The sequence below is a fragment of the Alnus glutinosa genome, chromosome 2, assembly GCF_958979055.1.
Source record: "Alnus glutinosa chromosome 2, dhAlnGlut1.1, whole genome shotgun sequence".
Classification (NCBI taxonomy): Eukaryota; Viridiplantae; Streptophyta; class Magnoliopsida; order Fagales; family Betulaceae; genus Alnus; species Alnus glutinosa.
Genome location: NC_084887.1, coordinates 2126300 through 2148915, shown reverse-complemented (window position 1 = coordinate 2148915; position 22616 = coordinate 2126300). Strand labels below are relative to the sequence as shown.

The window sequence follows — 22616 nt, the reverse complement described above, 5'->3', positions numbered from 1 at the left end:
ATATTTTGTTTATTCGACATGTTCATGATTGGGAGGTGGAAGATGTTAGTAGATTTTTTGAGATGTTGTACTCTCTTAAAGTTAGAAGTGAGTGAGAGGATAAAATGTGTTGAATTCCAGGGTAAAAGAAATCATTTGAGATAAAGTCTTACTACAAGGTTTTACTTAGTCCTATACAGTCTTTATTTCCGTGGAAAAGTATTTGGAAAGTTAAGGTTCCCCCGAGAGTGGCTTTCTTTGTGTGGACGGCGACTTTAGGGAAAATCCTAACTTTGGACAATTTACGAAAGAGAAACATTATTATGATGGAGTGATGTTATATGTGTAAGACCTTTAGAGAGTCTATTGATCATTTGTTTCTGCATTGTATGGTTGCTACAAAGTTGTGGAGTACGATCCTGCATTTGTTTGGGGTGGTGTGGGTAATGGCCCGATCGGTGAAAGATATGCTAGGGAGTTGGAGGAGGCAAAAGGGCAATCAGATGTTGATACCAATTTGGCGAATGACTCCATTGTGTTTAATGTGGTGTGTATGGAGGGACCGAAATGCATGCTGTTTTGAAGATTGTGAGACTGGTTTGATGAATTTGAAGAAGTTAGTGATGCAAACGTTGTTTATGTGGAGAGAGAAACTACAGTCTATGTCTGAGTGTTCTTATTCTGAATTTCTAGATAGATGTTCTATTTTTTCTTTAAATTATGAGCCTCATGTATACATCATGTGTACTGTGGGTTGCGTCCATCTATGCCTTTTGAAATATACATTACTTATTAAAAAAAAAAAAAAAAACTTCTGTAAAATTTGGGCTCAAGAAATCCCAGTCCCTCCATTGAACTGTTCATGCTCAAAATACAGACATTTTCTTAAAATCATTAAGAAAAAGAGAGAATCATACACATGAAACGATATTAGATGAGGAAATCCTCATCCCTCCATGAAAGATACTGCCTCTCTCCCCAATTACTTTTCTTAGTGGTATGTACAGCCAGAGCCCAGAGGATCAAGCGGACTAGTTAGAGTAGAAATGGGCTAGTGAGTGATTAGGGTTTTACTTGAAATGTGGAATAGGCTCAATGTTGTAGCACGAAGACAGGCCATTACAGATCTGTGCTTTGTAGACTCTGAAAATGGGCCTCCAATCCCCGATGAAAAAGCCATTCCCTTTACCCCTATGAGCTCCTCATTCATCACTGCAGGTGGTTGAACAGTGAGGCTAGAGAGACAAACCTAGAATCCAACCAAGCCCCACTTTTGGCAAAAGAGGGACCAAACACGTCTGCTAATCAACAGCTCATGGCTAGCTTTTAGATGTTCATATATGTCTAAGGAGAGGTCCTTTATATCAGAAAAAAGAAAACCAAAAAAGAAATGTTATTTAATAGAATGATACACGACTATCATATAACTGGAATAACGTGATAGTAAAAATCAATATTTGAATCAGAAAAAGCTTGTAAATAGAAAAATTAATGACTGATTTTCACTGTCTTGTCATTCTCGTTGTATGACAATCATATAACAGTCTACTAAATAGCATTTATTAAAAAAAAAAATTGTTATGAGAAATGAAATGAAAGGAACCAACTCGAGCCAGTGCAAAGTATATCGAAGTAGATACATACACTACTGAATCACTTGTATGATGTCAGGAATGAGTCAAAAAGATCATTATACTTTTGAACATCAGGATGGAGAAGACAAGGCACCCACAACTTGCGAACATTTCAAATCTTACAAACCAAAACGCTGGAGTATCTTACTCTCAATTTACATCCAAATTGTGATAAAAATAAACTCACAAGTCAAGGACTCATTTAACTTCTGACCAAGGGCTGATCTCGCAAAAGATAAAAGGAAAGGAAAATCAAGAACCATCCATTGGAATATCACTGCCATTTGGGTTCAGAGTATTATCATTATTCCTCTGAATCTGAATCTGGCTGGCTCCAAAAGTAAACTCGTGCGGAGGAACGTCTAAAGGAGGACGGGCAAAAATAGAGGTGGTACCAACATTGCTGAAAGCAGGAATGGAAACCGGATCATTAATCTTTGGGAAGCCAAAGCTAAATGATGGCACACCTGCAGGTACAAAGACTGGTAGGATGGGGTTGCCAATAGCAATTGGTCCAAAGATCTTCTGCTCATACTCCTGCAGTTGCCGGTAGATAGCTGCATTAAGGAACAGAGAAATGAAAGTCAGAGATGTAGGAACTGGCTCATACTCCTGTCATACTCATGAAGTTGTTAATTTCAACTAACATGCATGTTTTAAGTACACTTGCAAGACAAGCCCTTTAATGATTAAGGACACTTTATCACAGCACCAGAAAAGGACAGCTACTAATGCAAGAGCTCTCTTGCATAATGAATTTTTTTTGAGAAGTTAAAGCCTTAAATATGTACTAAATTGCATGCTGATCCAACACCATCTAAGAAAGGAAGAGAGCAAAAAGGTTAAAAAATGGGGGTGAGAAGAAAAAAGGAAGCTGTAAAAATTATACGCTTCAGCTTTCGACCCATACATGTTGCATTTTTCCAATCCATTATAAATTCCAATCAACTTGCACAGGTTGACCACATCTTCTCCAATAAAGCAGAAACAGATCATGAGCATACCTTCAGATAATTCGACAGATGGTCTCCGCTCTTTCACCCACTGGTAACCTTGGGCAAGTCTCCATCCTTTGGACTTCATCAAGTAAGCCATCACAATAGCTGGTGACCTGTCAGGATTATGTCAGAAACAGACATTCATAGAAACTAAATCATCCCCGTATGGAGGTCCCACAATCTCCCTATATTCCATCACTAAAAGCCCACTAGGTTTTTCATAATGGTTGGTGTATGATGCCCTACTTATAGCATTCTTGAAGCATTTGTGGGTGGGTGGGTGACAGATGTTGCTATGCGTGCTTTCTGTAGCCTAGTTTGAACTTGGGTATATATATATATATATATATAGAGAGAGAGAGAGAGAGAGAGAGAGAGAGAGAGAGAGAGACCCAAATTATTTTGCAGCAATAATTTACCTATTTTTGCCGGACATGCAGTGCACCAGAACACGAGCTTTGTCCCTTTCACATTGCTCTGCAACATCAAGCATATGTGAAATCAAACTACCAACTGAACTGAGAATATCCAAGATGCTATGGTCCAATTGAATAGAACCGATAATTAACATTCCATAAATTATTACCAAATTTTACTACGAGTCACTTTCATTGAAATTAAGCTTCTTTAAGATTTGTTTAACCAAATTCCATAGCTTCATCATAACAGACTATGAGTTAGTTTTGTTTTGCACTGCAGCTGTGATTTTATTGAGTAAATTTTATAACCGTAATTTCTTTTTGTCAATCTTAAGGATATCAGAAATTAAGGGCTTTTCCTCTGTTATCTCTGACTCTCCATTAGCCACTTTTAATCCAAGTGCCCCACATCAATTGACTTACCCCTCCATGCCAATGGAGATAGACTGGAGGAAGTTTGGGTTAGCAGAGAACTCATCAAAAGGTGTACCTTAAGGTGACATCAAGATTCATATAGTTTACCCAAAAAAAAAGAAAAAAGAAAAAGAAAAGAAAAGAGAAACAAAGATAGCTCTTCAAAGCACGGAATCAAGAATGTATCTAATGTGATGACGGGAGTTGCGATGGAGCTGAAAGGTTTCTTCAATTTCTATGTCATTTGGCTTCAAGAAAGAAGAGGATTTTTCTCAAGATTGAACAAGAGATGAGGATGCTTTTCATAGAGAATTGAACCTAAGTTGTAGAGGACACATAATAGAAAACAAGGAAGATTTTACTATCCTAACAAAAGAACCTATAAGCAAATGTAAGTTGCCAATGAGATGATGGAACCAATGCTAAAGACTCTAGAAGAAGAAGAAGCAAGATCAATCCAATTCACCTACATCCTGATATATATGTACTGAAATTTTTTTTCTTATAAATAATTTCATACAAAAAAAGAAAGAAGAATTCTTACAAGACAACTACCACTAAAACAATTCCAACAAGAAGCACATAAGCATCTAAACAAAAAGCAGAAAAGTGAAACAAGTATAAATTCATCATGAACAAGAAATAAAAACACACCTAAAAATTGAATTGCATCATCAAAAGGCAAAGTTTTGTCATCTTGAAGGCAGTGATAGGTGAATGAATTCTTGTAGAGGTTTTGGCAAGCAGGCACCGTCTGCAACGTACAAAAAAAATGTAATGTAAGATTCTCAGCCTTTTATTCTACTAGATCACCTATATCACTATTTTAAGTCAACATGACTACAAGATAAAAATTTCTGGTTAGAATCATTCTGTCATATCTCCAATCATCGGTTTCTTTTTATTTTATTTTTATGAAATTCAACCTTCTCTACAAATGTGTTATAAGATGCAACCCAACATAAGTAATAGGTTTCTTGAAACTGATACATGTAACTATTAAGTGTGGGAATGTGAACAGCCAAAATCCATCACACTCCTATACACCCTTAAAAGTTAAGGGACCAAAATCTCAATCAACACATTTTTGTTCTCAAGTCTGCATCTCATAAAACTTCCCATGCTTTTGTACTATAATCTATAAGACCACCTAACATTCACATGCAACATTAATGTCTACCTATTATTTATTATTATTATTATTTTTTGATTATGAAATTTATAACTTGTTGGTTTGAATAAATAAATCATCATTTGTCATTCAGTTCTATACAAGGCTGAATTTCCGGTTAATTCCCTAATCAAATTTTTTTTGGGATAACCTTATTTAGCTCCATTTAGCCTTTACACTGTACTTATAGCTTCTTAACCATCTGAGTTGTTTCTCCCATCTTGTCCTCAACTCTTGCTGTTATTTACTTCTTTATATGTCGCTTGTTCATCTAACATCAATTCAGCTAAATCCCATAATGGATATGTTATTTCATAGTTCCCAAGAGATACCTTATAACATCGATTAATAACATAACCTTTGAATCTCTCCCTGTGCAAGTGCACTATAAGGTGCAGCATACCACTCCCCACTAAATCTCAAGGCAGAATCCACTCCATCACAGATAATTGCCCGCATCAGTTGTGATTAGTACACAATCTTCTCTTGATGCCCCAAATTATCAAAATCATAAAACACAATAAACAAATTACGGAGCACACATTCAGAAGCCCATTCAATTACAAGGCAAATTCCTAATGCTCGCGTGAAGCAAAACACAACTAAATTTAAATCCCAAATCACAATTTCAATCAAAGTGATCAATTTCATAGAACATTCAAATAGACTAGCATTACCATAGCATGTAAAACAACAAAAACATTATAGTTTTTCGATTGACATATCCAAACCAAACATTGGGGTACCCGAAAAAAGCACAGAACTTACATTAAGAACACGAGAGATTCCCTGAGTCTTGAGAAGCTCCGAGCGCGAGGCGTTATCATAGCTACCTAAATAAAGAAACTCGGGCAAGATCTCCGATGGAAAAGCGCTGACTTGAATCGAAGTTTTCTCCGATGTAGCCGGAATCCGGTGGCCACAAATCCCACAGACCTCTCCTTCTTCATATTTATGATAGTGGCCACAAACCCCACAAGGGTTCTCTCTCTCCCTCTTCCTCATATCCCCAAAAAAGTAAAATTTGGTCGAGGAAAAAGCTTCTAAACCACAAAACAAGAAAGACCCAGATGAGGAAAACGCTTCTAATTGATGAAACAACCAATACCCAGACTAAATAGCAGGATTTGAACAAAGTACGCGAAAATTGAAGAGGGTTCTACAGATTGGTTCTTGCCTAAAAGTGTGCAAAGAGAGAGAGGCTGAAGTAAGAGGGTGGCATAGCGAAGCTTCTTGTTCTCCTTCCTTGATCAGATTTTGCACTTGGACTTTTCTTTTCTCCTTTTAGGGCGTCACAAGCTCTGATCGAGCACGTATATATGTACACGTCTAAAAGCTTCAGAGTTCAGAGTAAGAGTACGAATATTAATCACATCAGATAGATCACAGCTCTAGCACAGCTACCAACGTCATCAGGAGGAAGATCAAAAGCCACGAAACCACGTGCGAGAGGATTTGTTTGCTTAAATTCTTCGATAGCGTTGTGAGAATGAACAGTCCAGACTGTCCAGGTTTCTGTCTTTCTTTTCTCGGTGTCTTGGTCTTTGGATCGCATCGGACTACCCATAACCCTTTTAGGTCTACAACCCATAATTAGCCAATGATTGATTGACACATCGTTAATAAGATAGTCCTAGAGCCTTATAATAGCGTCATGTTGCAATTAAATTTATTTTTTCATGATCAGAACAGGAAATAAATTTACCTCAAGAAAAGGACCACCCATTAATTATGTAGCTTTCCCTTTAGCAGTTTCAATTAAAGCACAAAATCCCCTTTAGAATCTACCATGAGTTTTTGCAATTATGGATAAAATATTAATTTCAATGATTAAAAGTCCGATATGAATCTCCAAATTCGAATTCATTCTATAAAATTGTCATTTGTTTCGTAGCATGTGAGAATCGCATGATTTTTAATATTACTATTAAAAAAGCATGCAAAAACGCATGCAAAAACAACACATGACAGTTTTATATACTGGATTTGAATAAATTTTTACAACCCAAATTGAAGAAAATTTATATCCTTAAAATGATTAAGCTTAATGATTTTACATTATGTCATAATATAGGCCTTGATTTTCCACTTTGACTCCATGTAAGGCCTAAGGGAAAGTGTTATGGCAAAGATCTGCGTTTGAACCCTAACTCTAAAGTCTATAATTTATTCTAATTTCAGTTAAATAATTAGCTTAAGCTTTTGCGCTATGACACTACCTATGATTTAAATTGTATAAATCAACGAATGCAATTAATATTTTCAAATGTTTTTTCTTTGGCCTATAGGTAAACTCAAGCATTACGAGGGGCTATGGTACAACATGCAAAGTAGCATATTATTATTCAAGAAAATTTATTAATAGTAATACTTCTGTTTCACTACTATCCTATCTTGCTAATGTACTATTGTCAATCAGTCATATATTGTTAAAAAATAAATAAATTAATAGTTAATTGAGACGATCATATTAGCAATGTGGGATAAAAAAATATCGTTTTTAGCGCTATTCATTTATCAAAGGCTCACCTCATAAGTTGTCTAATCACATTAAGAGTAGGAGAGGAAACATTAATATCTTGTACAATTATTACACCTAACGATCATTTTATATATTAAATTATTAATACATATCAGTAGACCTTCTTGTTGTAAGAGCATCTTCAACAAATGCTTTAAAACCCTATATTAGCTATATTTAGTTAGTATGAGGTCCTTTTCACGTTTAACAAATTATCTTCGGTTTATGTAAAACCTTTTTTTTTTTTTTTTTTTTTTTGTTGCTACAGTGATTGCCAACCTTTGGCCAATTACCATAGCAAAATGCTCAATTATTTTTATTGTTTCTCTTCCTTCTTCTTCTACCCTTCCAACTGGTTCGCGATAGGGGTCAAGGCGCATGGCATGTGGTTGCCGTTGAATTGGAGGCCGGACCAACGAAAGAACTTGAGGGCAGACCCAGGAAGGCATAGGAAAGCTTGAGGACATGCTTGACGTCCGCTTAGGTGGCACGGAGGTCAGTGTCTTCACTGTCTTGGAGGGCCTCCGATCCTTGAGGGAGATACCTACAAGCAGTGGCTGACCCAATCATGTAAATATGGGAGGGTCAAATTGAAAGAAAAAAAAATTGGGGGGCAAAACTAAAAATATAAACAAAATTAAGGGCAAATTTTTTTTTTTTGTTTTAGAAAAAATTTTGGGGGTTGGGGGCCAAGCCCCCCTGGTCCCCATATAGATCCGCCACTGCCTACAAGGTGGGTTTTCGGATAATAATTAAAAAAAAAAAAAAAAAAAAAGTAGTGATAAATAATATTTAAGGAAAAAATAGAGAATAAAAAAAAATGTTGAACTTTTTGTTAAAAAATAAGTAGATAAAGTAGAGAACAATACTTTTCGGTTGGCTAAAATGTATAACTATAGGGGGCGTAATATGTAGCGGTGGCATGAAATGCGATTTGATGAACAATGACTATAACATCTTAAGCATCAATAACCCTTATGGGTCGAGGAGTTTGTGTTTCTTTTCTTGTTTTTTTTTTTTTTTTTTTTTTTTTTTTTGACTAAAAGACATTCATGCAGCGTTGGTTATGGAGGATCGGCCACTCTCCGTCGTGTTTCTGGTGGATCTCTAGCCGTGCTTTAACAGTTTGTTTCTCTGTGGGCTAGATCTGTAATTTTTTATTGGCTCTATCATGACACGCGCTTCCCAGCTGTGTTCACTGTCGTCAACTGGTCCGACCGTCTCAAGCCGGCAGTCTTGTTGCTCATTCTTGCTGGTGCGTGGTCTGCATGTGTGGGTCACGCCATATTTCTCAGGCCATAGCTGGTGGTGGTTGGTAGTTGACAGTGGTTTTGTGCTGTTTAGGGAGCCTCAGGGGACGGCGCGTGTTATGCACGCGCCATCTCAGTAGGCAGTGATCTCCTTCTTTGATGCTGGCAGTGATGGTTTTTTGGTTGTTTGTATATTTTCTTGTATCTTTGTTTTCACAGTGTGTCTATGTAATGCACAATTTTTTACTGGACTATTTATTGGCTGTGATAGCTAGATCAACTCTCTTTCTTGTTGAGAGTGAGCTTAATTATAGAGAGTGGCTAAAAAAGGATGTCCTTATAATTTTGTGTATTGTTTAGGCAGCTACTTCAAGTCATACTTGTTTCTGGCTTAGGATGTTGAGGTCTCTTTGTGCCTCATGTCTATTTTTGTAATGTCTTATGACTTTGTTTAGTAATAGATGTAGCACATGCTACTCGTTCAAAAAAAAAAAAAAAAAAAAAAAAAAAAATCAAATATGGATTTTTACATTGATGTTACGTCAACACAGTTTTTTCAAACCAAAAACAAAAAAATAGTTACCCGAATACACTTAACAAATATAGCCAAAATCTCTTGGTTTGTTTCTTAATGCTTTTTAGGGTTTTTTTTTTATTTGAAAAAATTTTCTTATGTGGCATGAACATAAAAATTATTTTTGTGTTTGGATTGTTTATTATTATTATTATTATTATTTTTTTTTTTTGTTGTTTTGACAAATCTCTCTCTCTCTCTCATTTAATAAAACAATTTTTCGGTAAATATTTTTTACTGTAGAAATCTTAAAAAAAAAAAACTAGAATTAATATAATTTCTTAAATTTGAACTTAATTTGTGTTTTTACATATAAAAATAATAAATAAAAAACTTATATGAAATAAAAGAAAATCTCCACCAGACAATCAAGTGCAAAATTTTCTTATCTTTATTTTCATACTCATCATCATGAGAAATGATCCCTACACTCATTTCTCACAACAGCCCCACAACAAGCTGATGTGACTGGTAATATTTTATTATTTTTTTACAAAAAGAAAAGAAAAGAAAACAAAAAAAATAATAAAATATTACTAGCCACGTCAACTTGTTGTGGGGCTATTGTGAGAAATGAGTGTAAGGATCACTTTCTCCATCATCATTACTATTATTATTATTATTTTAATTTTGTTACTCGGAGATCTTTAATAATTCTATACATTTATTAAAAAAGAAAAAAATCCCCTTAAAAGGGTCAAGCAAACACAAACTGGGCATTTTGAAGGTATGGGTTATATGTTGCCCTTTAGAGCACTTATTGTGTCGATAAAATCGTCTCAAAAGTCGAAAAGCGCCCGCATAAGCACTACTGGTAACGAGATTTAATCTTGCCGCTACTGGAAGTATTTTGAAAACGAAATTTCGCCTTAACAAGCTGTGTCGAACCTACCTTCTCGTGTCCTTGAAACTTGGGCACCTGCTCGTGATTTTCTCCATAAAAAACAACCAATGACGCAGTTTCGCAGTTTGTCGCACAGAGTCTAGTATTCAAGTCTCAGAGCAAAGTACAGAGGTTTCAGTTTCATCGGTTTCGGATAGACTCTTGAGGGTTTCGGAAGCCATGGCAGGCTCTGCTTCTGCTTGGCGTAAACTTCCCATTCCCTCTCGTTTCCACTTTACTCGCCGCATTTCTTCTTCTTCTGGTCCTGGAGATTTTGATTCTCCACCTGTTGTTTGTTCTCGAAGAGTGGTTGTTACCGGTAACTCTCTCTCTCTCTCTCATACACACGCTCACAGACAAACCCATTAAAGATTGAAGCTTTGTAATTTGATTACATGTGTTTTATGTGTGTATTTTGTATATGCATAGATACACTTAAAGAGACATGTCTGAGCTATATGCTTCAAGCTTTTTTTTTTTTTTTGGGGGGGGGGGGGTTGTTTGTTGGTGTTCGTATATTCTGTTAATTTTGAACTGCGTATAGTATTTTAAATTACTAGGTGCGTTTTGCATTTCCAACTACAATTCCATTGTTGGGTATGTTTTGGTATTGAATTTTAGTGGTCGAGGACTTGGTTTTTGTAGGTTTAGGCATGGTGACTCCGCTTGGCTGTGGAGTGGAAACTACTTGGAAGAGTCTAATAGAAGGAAGATGTGGGATAAGGGCAATAACACCCGAAAATATCAGGATGAATTCCTTTGATAGGGAGACCCAGTTGCATACATTTGATCAACTGTCATCGAAAGTTGCTGCAATCGTGCCTTGTGGTACTAACCCAGGTGAATTCAATGAGGCATTATGGCTTAATTCTAAGGTAAATGTTCTCCTATAATTCATGTTCCATTGTTTCTGAGTTTTCGCTTTGTGTTGCTTTTTTTAGTTAGGGGAGTTTTTATCAGTTTAAGAGGCTAAATTCTGTTTTGCCCTGTTACTTTTAAACTGATCCGCAGTGGGTCTTATTGATGGTGGGATGACTTTAATTTTGTTATGAAAAATTTCTTCAGTAATTATTTTCCTTTTACTATTTATCTATTCATGCTGGAACTTTTAATGTATTCCCCTGCTACTTTTGAGATCTTTTATTTGATCATAATGATAATTCTCAGGAGCATCGATCAATTGCAAGATTTATAGGCTATGCACTATGTGCTGCTGATGAAGCTCTAAAAGATGCAAAATGGTTACCCTCTGAGCAGGAACAGAAGGAAAGAACGGTAAGTAGTCTTCATATGCAAATAATACAGGACAATTTTTTCTCCTTTCATTGGTGATATGTCTTTTTTATTTTTTTCTTAAACTTGAAGAACACCAGGGAGTCTCTATTGGTGGGGGAATTGGAAGCATCAGTGACATATTGGATGCAGCGCAAATGATTTGTGAAAAGGTTTGTGTGTTACTACACTGTTGTTGTATTTAACAGTTCTTAGATCATGCTTGGTCATCATTAGTTTCTTCTGATAATCTCAATTATAAGCTTGAAAATAGCCTAATACCTCCAGAAACAATTAACTGATGTGGTTTTTTCTTTTTCCATTTTCTTATTTGTTAATGCAGCGCCTTCGTCGGCTTAGTCCATTTTTCATTCCACGGATATTAATTAACATGGCATCTGGTCATGTGAGCATGAAATATGGATTCCAGGTGCATAGATAACTTTGATAACTGAAATCTAGTTTTTTTTTTTTTTTTTTTTTTTTTTTTTGGAGAAGGGTGGGGTGTCTTTTAGTCTGAGCTAATGACGACAAAGGGGGCATCATGCTACTGCATCTCCAAGTGGCCAACGGATGCACAGATTACTACGCCTGGATGGTGCTTCATCCCCCTAAAGAAATCAACTTTCTGAGCTAGAGCTATAGTTTTGGTTTCTAGAAAACAACATGCAAATTTACGCAATCTCTTGTTAGTTGCATTTTCTTGGTTATTCATGATGAAAAATTGGGACCAACCGATTGAACATATGATGAGTTGCCAACATTATTGTGTACAATAAGTTGTAGACCTCATTGTCCTCGATAAGCTTATGAAAGCTTATCTGCTTCAATTTTACTAACCAATGATATTCCTCTGTAATTTGTAGGATGTATTCATACATATTCTTGCAATAAAAGATATCATAGTATAATCCGGTCGTGTTTCTGAATATAGGGACCAAACCATGCTGCAGTGACAGCTTGTGCCACTGGGGCACATTCTATTGGTGATGCTACGAGGATGATTCAGTTTGGAGATTCAGATGTTATGTTGGCTGGAGGCACAGAGTCTAGCATTGATGCTTTATCAATAGCAGGATTTTGCAGGTAATTAATACATTAAATTTTGTGCCTTATCTAAACCTACATACTGCAGCAATTCATTTCATGGTGGCTTTGTTAGGATTAGGGAGTGGGGATGAACGCAGTGGATTAACCACCTACTTTTTTCTTTTTCTTTTTTTCTTTCTTTAATTGACATTTGAGCCCAACAATTTTTTTTTTTTTTTTCAAAAAAAAAAAGTAGAGGAAAGATCTATTCCTAGCAAGTCCTGGTAAAGTTTCTTCTTCTTTTTTTTTTTTGGTTCTTTTTTTTTTTAGGTAATGACATTTTATTGTAACATTTCCTGTCAATTCCAGGTCTAGGGCGTTGACTACAAAATACAATTCTGCTCCACAGGAAGCTTCACGACCTTTTGATTGTGGCCGAGATGGCTTTGTGTAAGCATATGCTCATAGCATCCTTGTTCTTCAATTTTGTGCTTTTGCGGTTTTCTTTTTCTTGCATTCTGCCATCGACCTTTTACATTGAACTCAGGATAGGAGAAGGTTCTGGTGTCTTGGTGTTGGAAGTGAGTTCATCTTTTCCTTATACATTTAATTTTTATTTTTTTTTGTTCTGTTTTTATCCTTATTGGGTGTAATCCTTTGCTGTTTTTGCTATTGGATTGGTATTTTCCTTCTTTTCTTCTTCTTCTTTTATTTCATTTTATTTTATTTTTTTTTATTTAGTAAAACAAACGTAACAAGTCGTTTTAATGGAGATGCGGGGTATCGATCCTTTCCTTCTTTTCTTTTTTTTTCTTAATAAAGGAACTCGAGCATGCAAAAAAACGAGGAGCAAAAATTTATGCTGAGGTTCGCGGCTATGGGATGTCAGGTTGTTTGTCATGAATGTAATAACTTATGAATATGTCATGGTGCTTTCGTAATATTGGTTTCTGAAGATAATGATGTGGGTTTAGGTGATGCATATCACATTACTCAGCCGCATGCTGATGGAAGAGGTGCTGTTTTAGCCATGAATCGTGCCTTAGGACAGGTATCAAGTTAATTGATTGCTCCTTACAGTTTTTTCCAATCCTACATTAACTGTTAGCATGTATGTGACATTCTTGCATATGCATATAATGTCATTAGCGGAGGTGTGCTGGTGATATCAGTAGATGAAAATATATCATTCCTAATAAACAAATTCAATGCCAACAATTGATTCATATGATAGTTTTAACCATCCAAATCTCATGCAATCAATTTAACAGGAGAATACAGAAAATTAAAATTGTGGGTTTATGGTCATGGTGGTTGGAGGGCTAAATTATTTCAGCAAACAACTTCATTGCTCTTTCATTGTTTCCATTTTGCCATCTTATTGGTGTTGCACTTGAAAATGGTTCTTTTAAAGTTAACTATTTTGTCAGCATGCATTAAAAGATCGTTGTAGTTTAGTTATAATAAAAAGGTCGTTGTAGTTTGTTATAATGTGCTCGCTTTTTGATGACTTGCAGTCCGGGCTTCATCCTAACCAGGTGGATTATGTAAATGCCCATGCTACATCTACACCTTTGGGTAAATCATTTCGACCTGTGCAACTTGCTGTACACTAATTCTTTAAAGCTTGCTTGAAAGTTATTTGCTGAAACTGATGCATATGTGGTCCATATTGCTGAAAATCTCTTATTCAGGTGATGCGATAGAAGCCAATGCTATCAAAACCATATTCTCAGAACATGCGACATCAGGTTCTTTGGCCCTATCCTCGACAAAGGTAAATTTAGGTACTTCAAACCAGATTGATACTTTTAGAAGGATAATAACCATATTCTTTCAGCACAGCTTATGCCATATTCATCTTTAACTGCTAAATTTCATGGGTATAATTATATTTGTAACCTAAACATGATATCCACCCATCTTGTCAGATTAATTGTGTTCAGAATGATCGCTGGCCTTCGCAAACCCAGTTTCATCCTGCCATGGCCCCAGAGGAGTTACATACTCTGGTGATGATCATAGATTTAGGAAACCTTCACTACCACACAAGTCTTTGCATCCATTAAAGAATGATTTTTCTAATAGTTTTAGCTTTCCTTTAAGATTGTTTGCGTAAGCCAGTGATCATTTTTCTGTGGGAATCTTCCTTTGCCTAAATATATACTCTCTGTTGCAATTCAGAATTTGGTAGTTTCTGACATCCTCACCTATGCATTATCCAGCTCTGAGATAAAAATCTTTTTGTCCGTTATGATGCCATGCATACCAATACATAATATATTATTATATTTTTAGTTTTCTTACCGACTCTGACTATTTTATTTTGGTGGTTTTGTGAAATTACAATCATTTTCAGGGTGCCATAGGTCATCTCCTTGGAGCAGCTGGAGCTGTTGAAGCAATTTTTGCAGTTTTGGCCATACACCATGTGAGTAATTGCGGTTTGCTTGCTCCCCGTATAATTGAAGTGGAAACTGTATAATCTATTGTGTGCTTTCCTGACTGATAGTATAGAGCTTCCTGGGAAACTAATGATGACAAGGGCACAGTAAGGTTGCTTGCTTGAACATCAAATCAGCTAATCCAAGACAATTTTTTTTTCCCAAATCTTTTTCTTACTGGATTTTACATGGATAAATGAAACAATTCATGGGTTTATTTTACTTGAAAAAGAAAAGATTTGTGGAGATTTCCTCAAATACTTCAACTTAAAATACATTAGTTCTAACTTTCTTCACATGCAACTTTGTTATCAGCTTTTACTCTCTGCAATCATGACTAAATATGTGTTACTTTGCAGGGAGTTGCACCATTAACGCTTAATCTTACTAAACCAGATCCCATATTTAACGATGCTTTCATGCCTTTGACATCTTCAAAGAAAATGCCAATTAGAGCAGCTTTGTCAAACTCTTTTGGCTTTGGAGGAACAAATGCATCCCTGCTGTTCACTTCTGCAGCATAGAACAGATCGATTGATTACATTTTATTGCTTTGGACTTCTGAAGATATGAATAGGTGTTTTTCACCAAATACCGAGTGCATCCACTACTTTCAAAGCCACAGCTTGTAGAAATGACCCGAGGGTCATTATGGCAGAGGTTTTTTTTTTTTTTTGTTCCCCTCCCTTTTCTTGTTTCGCTGATATTGTTGCAGCATTCTTTTATTCTGTTTTAGAGGGGGTCATGTTTTTAGGAATTTTGACATGTTGATTAATTGAGCTTGGCAGTATAGAGTATAGACCAGAGAGGTTTGCAGGGAAAATATCAACATACACTTATGATATATTCTCATGGAAGATAGTCTAATGTCCCACTTACAATGTTAGTAAAATCAAGTTTTGTTGAAATTAGTTATGACAGGACAATGATCGTGGCTATGACCTGAAAAGGTCAAAATGATGTAAGCTCTTACTGCATGTTCTAGGTATCAGAATGTAGAGTTGGACATTCTTAATTGTTGTAGTGCATCGAATCCCATATTAATTAAAAGACGGTAATTTTTTAGACGACTTACAAACTCAATACGAAATTAGCGAGTTAAAGTTGAGAAGTTTGACACATTTAATTAAATAAATTAAATTAAAATTGACCTATATAGTCTTACATTCATGTTTCAACACGATCCCAACCCGACATGAGTCATTTAAGACTGACAAATTTTGACAAAACTCGTGAACTCATAACAAATTTAATACGAAATTAACAGATTAGAGTTAAAGAATTTGACTTGCCTAATTAAATGGGTCAAGTTAAAATTAACCTATATAATCTCATACTCATATTTCTATACAATCCGAACTTAACACGCAAACACAAATTGCCACTCCCTTTCTAGTTTAAAAGTTTCGTTGTAATATTGACATTCACAAGGCACATTAGGAAATGGATTCTCGCTAGCAACATGAAAAAATTACAAACATATTATATCTCAACTAAAACATTAACACAAAACAAACTGATTACATCTCTCTCTCTAGGTGATATTGTTTGCTAACACAAAAATTGAACCTTGGAGTGGAATCTAAGAGTACATTGATTTGAAACCTTCTGTAAGAGGAACCACTTTTGCTGACACCTTGGACTGCAACTTTGATACAGCTTGACGAATGTCCTGCAATTGACAGAGTACAATTATACTCGGTATGATTTGTGAAGAGAAATGACTAAGGGTCATCCCTGCAAAATGAAACTTTTCCTAAAAATCAAGCATGTGCAGCTCATGCAAGTGAGTTTCAAGTTATCTGACATAAAAACCCAGTTTGCAACATTATTAAACTTGACCTGAGTGCAAGTAGTTCTTAAGAGTTATACTTGCCATCGATGATGTCCAGAAAACCCAGTTTCTCTTAAATGGTACTTGCCAGTTTCATCCTGCCATCTATGTTCAGAAAGGACTACTTGGTAAAAGACCTTGATCATCAAATGATTCAGGACCATCCCATTTTACCCTATTCTTTTAAGTGGCTAAAGTTTCTTGAAATTGGGAATTGATTTCAGCATAATACTGTCAAAAATGCCTTTCTTATATGCAGGAAACCCCTGCTAGTGCACATCGCTAAGTATTGTATGGAACCTCAACAATGACATGCTGATAGAGTCATCACACATTTCCGTTACTATCAAACACTGTCAGAGACAGTTTTGTTGAAATAAATAATTACCTCTATATTGTAGCGGGAAGAGAAATGAGTCAATAAAACTGTTTTATTTCGAATCCACTGAGCATGTTCAATGATCTGCAGTTCCAACAGAATTCTACTTCAGTAAACAAAATTAGTCTGATAAAATATTCAGTGAAGTCATAATTAAATATCCAAAGAGGTTATTTAGAAAAGAATGGAGGACGGCAAGAACTGTGTGAATCAGCTGGATGGGATCCTTACCTTGGGTATAATGACAAAAAGAAAATCTAGATAAATCAATGCATTGGGTCATATCAACCATCTGATTTTCTCTTGGGTCATTCCAAAGTAGCTTTAGCTGCTAAAAACTATCATATGATACAATGGGTTATACAAACAAGCTATATGCATGCTCACCCAAGTGTAAAAAAGTTGAAAAGACTTATGATTCTTCCTTTCTGGGCTTTGTGCTCACCAATTAAGACTTCCCTCCCTTCCCGGCTCAAGATAGGTGACAAAAGTTATAAAGTCCCAAGGAAAGACAAAATGAAATTCTCTATGCTTGACATACCTCAAATATATGTGTATGACCATGTTGTCGTGCCTGCTCAATGCTGAACCCTTCATCTAGAAAAGTTGCCTGTTAACAAAGCTTCACTCATCAGAAATGGCATTAAACCATAATCTCAATGAATGATATAAAATCAAGAACATTATACTTTCTAGAACACTTTTTTTTTTGATAAGTACATTATACTTTCTAGAACATTAATAAGTTGCATAGCTTAGTGAAATCTGTATCAAGCATCTGAAAATTCTTAGGTGAAACCATACCCCTTCTATTACATCCTTTGGCATCAAATAACTAGGGTTGAGCATATTCCATTTTGAATAGACAACCGCAAACTTTGGATACAAACTACTGAAACTAGAACATCCAGAGAGCTAGTAGAAACTGTGTATTAATCTATGACTTTGTACATTTTTTTTTTATAAGTTAATTTATGACTTTGTATATGTATGAATTAAACAAAATAAGGCTTTTTACCAGTGGGCAGTCAGCATTTTGAAGGGCAGCCATACGGAGACTTGGAACTGACCATTCAGTATCATATGCAAACAGGCAACCATAGAGGAAAATCATATACATCCACTCTAAAGCACTTAAGTACAGTCCATGTAGCATGGAAAGTGTTCCAATTTTCAGGAGTACAATAGCCTAACTTTAGTGATAAAAACTCTAATTCTGCTGAAAATAACATGGGCTGCCGTACAGTAGAATCTCCTGAAGAATTTTGGCTTATCATGCATCTAACTTTTTCAGTTTTATATTCATGGGTTAACAATATGTTGGAAACAAAATTTATAGCAGGTTTGCCTTTAAAAGTGAATAAGGCTTTATTCTCTTGACACAAAGAGCACATCCACAAACTTCCATTATGTAAATAGCAACAAGCAACTTCATAAGGAGTTCATTTACTCCATACCTCAGTTATAAGAACTTTTGCCCTCAATGCATCAGCATTGCGTGGATCAAGCATGTAATCTGACGTTGTATCGCCTGTGAAGGCTACCTCCGGCGACAATACAATGTCTGTAATCTGAAGAAGAAGAGTTCAAGTCAGACATATGATATTTAACAGAAGATTAGAGCAAAACTATATCGCAGAAATTACAAACCTCAACACCAGACTTCTTCAGTTTCTCAATTTGTCTGCCTTTCATACGACTATACTGCATCTTCAGCTTTTTCCTAACTGAGTAGATCACATAACCCTGAACAAACCAAGTAACACCATATTACAGGCTCTGAGCAGAACTACATAGCAAACAGGTGATATTGTAGGGCGTATATATCAATAATCATCTATATCAAGGTCTCAACCCAAGCCCAAGGTTCTGTAGCACAGCAATTTAACACAAGGCACATGTTCAGTGCTGCATAATCTGCTAAGAAGTCAAAAAATACACATCACTACATGGACAAAATTTTCCTCCAAACTGAGTTGGAAGAACTTCCTTCAATTCGGTCTATAAAATGTCATGTGTTCCTTTGTATTTGAGAAACACATGCTTTTTAAATAGCATGTGAGAAACACATGCCTTTTTAATAAAATTTGTTCCAAGTTTGTCCTTGCAATTAAAAAAAGCATGTACTTCTCATATACAAAAGGACACATGGCATTTTTATAGATAGGATTGAAGGAAGTTCCTCCAACCTGGTTTGGAGGAGATCTTTGTCCATCACTACGGAGACTTCAATTTTAAAGTCGTAATAGAAAGATTTACCACCATCCATTTCTTGGCATCTCTTAAAAATAATTTCAGTCACAAATAATGACAAAAACATCAGGCCATATAATCTATGCGTCCCAAAAGTTTAACATGCTGTTGAAACAAAGAATTTGCAAGCCATTTATTATTGGATTGGCTCTTCTTGTGAAAGTAATGTATACCAAACTGCCACAACCAACAATCTCAGTACGTCTAACCAATACTTTTCCTTCTGGAAAATTGTACATAATAATAGGAGGAATCATTAGATGAAGATCACCTGGCTCGGTATGACATGCTGTGTTCTAAATGCTCGGACAACAAGGTTATTCCGCATTTCATATGTTTCACCTGAAGGCATCTTGATAAATTATTTTCAGGTAAAAAAAAAACAAACAAACTCATAACACAGACAAACAAGTAGACTACTGCTGCTTACCTACACCCAATGCAACCAAATCAAGGTTCAGTTCCACTTGGCCCATGGCTCTGTGAATTTCAAAAAGCTTCTCAACATCATCTTTGATGCAAGGAGGAACAAATACTGTCGGAGGCGGCAAGTTGTACAAACCACGACTGGCTACATACATTGGAAGCCCACCCTGAGTTGGTAAATATAGTATAAGTTCATAATAACATCTACGGCCAAATTTGAAAAAAAAAAAAAAACTCAAAGCATAAAGAAATTAGGACCAACCAACAGATAGAAAGTACATATGGATCAGAACATTAGTCATAAGACCAAGCTACACGACTGTTTCAATAGACTCCACATCCAGCTGAACTCAGTTTTATTTCAACAAATCAAAAAGTGAACCCCGGTCCCAACTCAATCTAAATTTGGTTGGGAAGCACAAAAATTTAACTAATTTCAAGTATAGTTCAAACTCTAATGTCCCCTGTCTAACGTCAAATCATGGGCTCACCACATGCTTTTATATTCACACCAACATATACAAATTCAACAATTCAAAACAACAATCTTATTAGAAAAACAAAATGAAACCCCAAGATTATCCCCAATGCGTAAAAACCATAAAAACCCATGTTTACTTTGATGATTTCATTTAACTATCACCCAAAAATTAGAGTAAAGACACACACTCTTTTCCCACCACTAATACCAAATTATTAACAAATGAGGCAAAATCAATAATGGGTATTCTTCCAAAATATCAATAATGCTTAAAAACCATAAAAACCCATGTTTACAATGGTGATTTTCTTTCAATTATTGCCCACAAATGACACAGACACACACACACACACACACAAAAAACAAAAAAACATAACTTCCCCATTACTAATACCAATTTACGAACAAATAAGGCTAAATCAATAATGGGCATTCCGTATCCATCCAAAACGTAAACATCAATAATGGGTACTCAAGAGGTAAAAAAGTAGAGGAGCTCACAATGTGATCAAGATGAGCATGAGTGATAAAAACAAAGTTTTGCTGAATGGCGCGTGAGGGGCACCGGCCAATATCGAAAGCACACTTCAACTCGGGAACTATAACACAAGTCTCATGGCCACCAATGGAAACTCCCTCAATTGTATACCCTTCCAAGTCCACACCTTTTCTGAGAACTTGAGCCCTGGCTTTCCTGTACTCCTCTTCTTCTGTTATAGCTTGGCCTATTGTAGACAAATACCCCGACCCTTTGACGGAATAAACCGGACTTACAAGGGTTTGCAGAGAGAGGGGATTGTGGTGGTGTGGTGGTGGTGGGGGTTTTGGTGAAATGGGGTGGTGGGGTGGGAAAATTAGTGGTGTTTTGAAGGGTGAAATGGTCAGAGATGTTTGCATATTTGGGTGTTGGGAGTGTGAGTGAGAGTGGAGCACATAAGAAAGAGAGGATTTTTGAGAGGTTTTTCGGTATGTGCTGTCTGTTTGTCCGAGGAGGGAACGAAGCTAGAGAGATAACTTGGGAGGACACCTCCGGTTTCCGAGGAGAGAAGCTGTTGCGGTCATAATGCATTCTTTACAAATTTGTTACCCTCCCTATCCAATTAAATTTCAAATTTACTAATAAAATTTATGAGACTTAATCTTATAAATTCAATAATAAATTTAAAAAATGAGATTTGTAAAAGATGTGTGTATATGATTTCTCTCATTTCAATTGTGTTAATGTTAATTGTTGGATAATTATCTGACACCAACCCAAAAATGGGCCTTCGGAGTAGCCCATGTTGACTAGACCCAATAAGTTGGCCCATTTAGTTTGATGAGTTGTCCTCGGGCAAAGACTCCCTACTCGGCTGATGGAGACTTCTTCGAGTAATGAGGTCCTCGGAACCTCATGATTGTGCCGAAGACATCTCGGCACCAAAATGTACAAAGTGTGCGCCCATGAACAATTAATAAAGAGTCCAAGATGCGAGATCTTGCATTTATTAGGATTTTTGAGCATTTCCAGAACACCATAAATAACCGTCGTTTATGTCATTTACAGTCACTGTTCATCCACACTGAGTGAACATCAATTTGAAGACTCAGAAAGCTCACATGTGCAAACTCAAGTAAATAAGGATGATATAAATAGGCGCCATTAATTTGGTAATATCTAACTTCTCTAATAGTATTTATGCTCCTTCTTAAGAATTCTCACTGACTTAACTATCGGAGGAGGTGCCACCAGCCAACCCCTAGTAAGCCTTTGCTGTTTTGCAGATCACAGTCTTCGCAAGTCAAGACCCGATCAACGACCGATGCGTCACCATACGAAAACTGTCATCAACATTAATGATATTCCTCAAGACCAGAGACCTGCTTAGGCACTCCAATACCCTCACCCCTTTCTCATTTCTAGAGAATTCAGACTTATAAAAAATGGTGAATTACGAAGACCGATTTTGAAGATATATGCTTAATATCATATTAAATCATTACTTACCTCAGTAACTTAAGCTTACAGAAAATAATAAATTAAATTATTTAATTAATATTTTAACAAAAAGTTTGGTTCCCAATATAATTCAGAAAAAGGACAAAACAATGCAAAAAATTATTCTATCAAACACAATACATCTTTTAGAATTATTTATGAAGATTTTATGTCTAAGAACCATTTTTTTTTTCCTTCTAATTATATAATATATACATGATAAATCTTTCGAAATTCAAAGAAATTCTCGTTCTAAATTTCGGGTTTATGAGGAAATACTTAGCTCTCTACAAGGAAATAATTCACAAGGCTCAAAATTTTCAAGAGGGAGGGAGTGGGGATCAACTTGCTGTGCTGCTCACTTAAATTCATATATAGGTCAATAGGCTCCATTTTTGTTTAGGTATTTTAGGAGTGTTTTTGTGTTTGATTTGAAAAAGTGCAATGATGTAATATAAATGTTAAAATTACTTTTGTGACGGAAGAATATTTTATGTTTGAATTGTTTGTTAATATTTTTGTTTTGAAAAAAGAAAAAAAAGAAAAAAAAAAAAGAAGACTTTAGAGGGTTTGGCCTTACTGTTCTTCTATTAACTTTTTCACCATCACCCTAGAAAACCAATCTTTGGTACTAGCCATAATTTACAAAGAACATAACCCTACATGAGATTTTCACC

The 22616-nt window shown here is 35.8% G+C and overlaps 3 protein-coding genes across 4 annotated transcripts; 1 reads left to right on the top strand and 2 right to left on the bottom strand.

The window, feature by feature from the left end:
- Positions 1-1595: 1595 nt before the first annotated feature.
- LOC133861518 (protein-tyrosine-phosphatase IBR5) lies at positions 1596-6161 on the bottom strand. The gene is made up of 6 exons (XM_062297303.1): positions 5793-6161; positions 5384-5658; positions 4099-4198; positions 3031-3088; positions 2618-2724; positions 1596-2170 (listed from the first exon to the last, which is right to left on the bottom strand). Exons 2-6 carry the CDS (start codon positions 5618-5620, stop codon positions 1866-1868), a joined length of 807 nt encoding a protein of 268 aa, XP_062153287.1. The 5' UTR covers positions 5621-5658; positions 5793-6161; the 3' UTR covers positions 1596-1865.
- Positions 6162-9918: 3757 nt separating this feature from the next.
- LOC133860917 (3-oxoacyl-[acyl-carrier-protein] synthase, mitochondrial) lies at positions 9919-15546 on the top strand. Of its 2 annotated transcripts, none has more exons than XM_062296583.1 (14): positions 9919-10162; positions 10489-10718; positions 11011-11118; positions 11217-11288; positions 11459-11545; positions 12050-12201; positions 12514-12594; positions 12692-12725; positions 12967-13033; positions 13119-13195; positions 13662-13722; positions 13839-13921; positions 14504-14575; positions 14948-15546. In XM_062296583.1, the coding sequence occupies exons 1-14, from the start codon at positions 10024-10026 to the stop codon at positions 15110-15112; spliced, it is 1428 nt and encodes a 475-aa protein (XP_062152567.1). In that variant the 5' UTR covers positions 9919-10023; the 3' UTR covers positions 15113-15546. The 2 variants fall into 2 exon arrangements, with proteins under 2 accessions (XP_062152567.1, XP_062152568.1); XM_062296584.1 differs by having other exon boundaries at positions 13839-13931; positions 14948-15087.
- A 505-nt stretch (positions 15547-16051) lies between these two features.
- Positions 16052-21021, bottom strand: LOC133859254 (tRNase Z TRZ2, chloroplastic). The gene is made up of 8 exons (XM_062294590.1): positions 20463-21021; positions 19485-19647; positions 19326-19396; positions 18452-18547; positions 18259-18372; positions 17343-17411; positions 16811-16885; positions 16052-16260 (listed from the first exon to the last, which is right to left on the bottom strand). The coding sequence occupies exons 1-8, from the start codon at positions 20856-20858 to the stop codon at positions 16171-16173; spliced, it is 1074 nt and encodes a 357-aa protein (XP_062150574.1). The 5' UTR covers positions 20859-21021; the 3' UTR covers positions 16052-16170.
- Positions 21022-22616: the final 1595 nt, after the last annotated feature.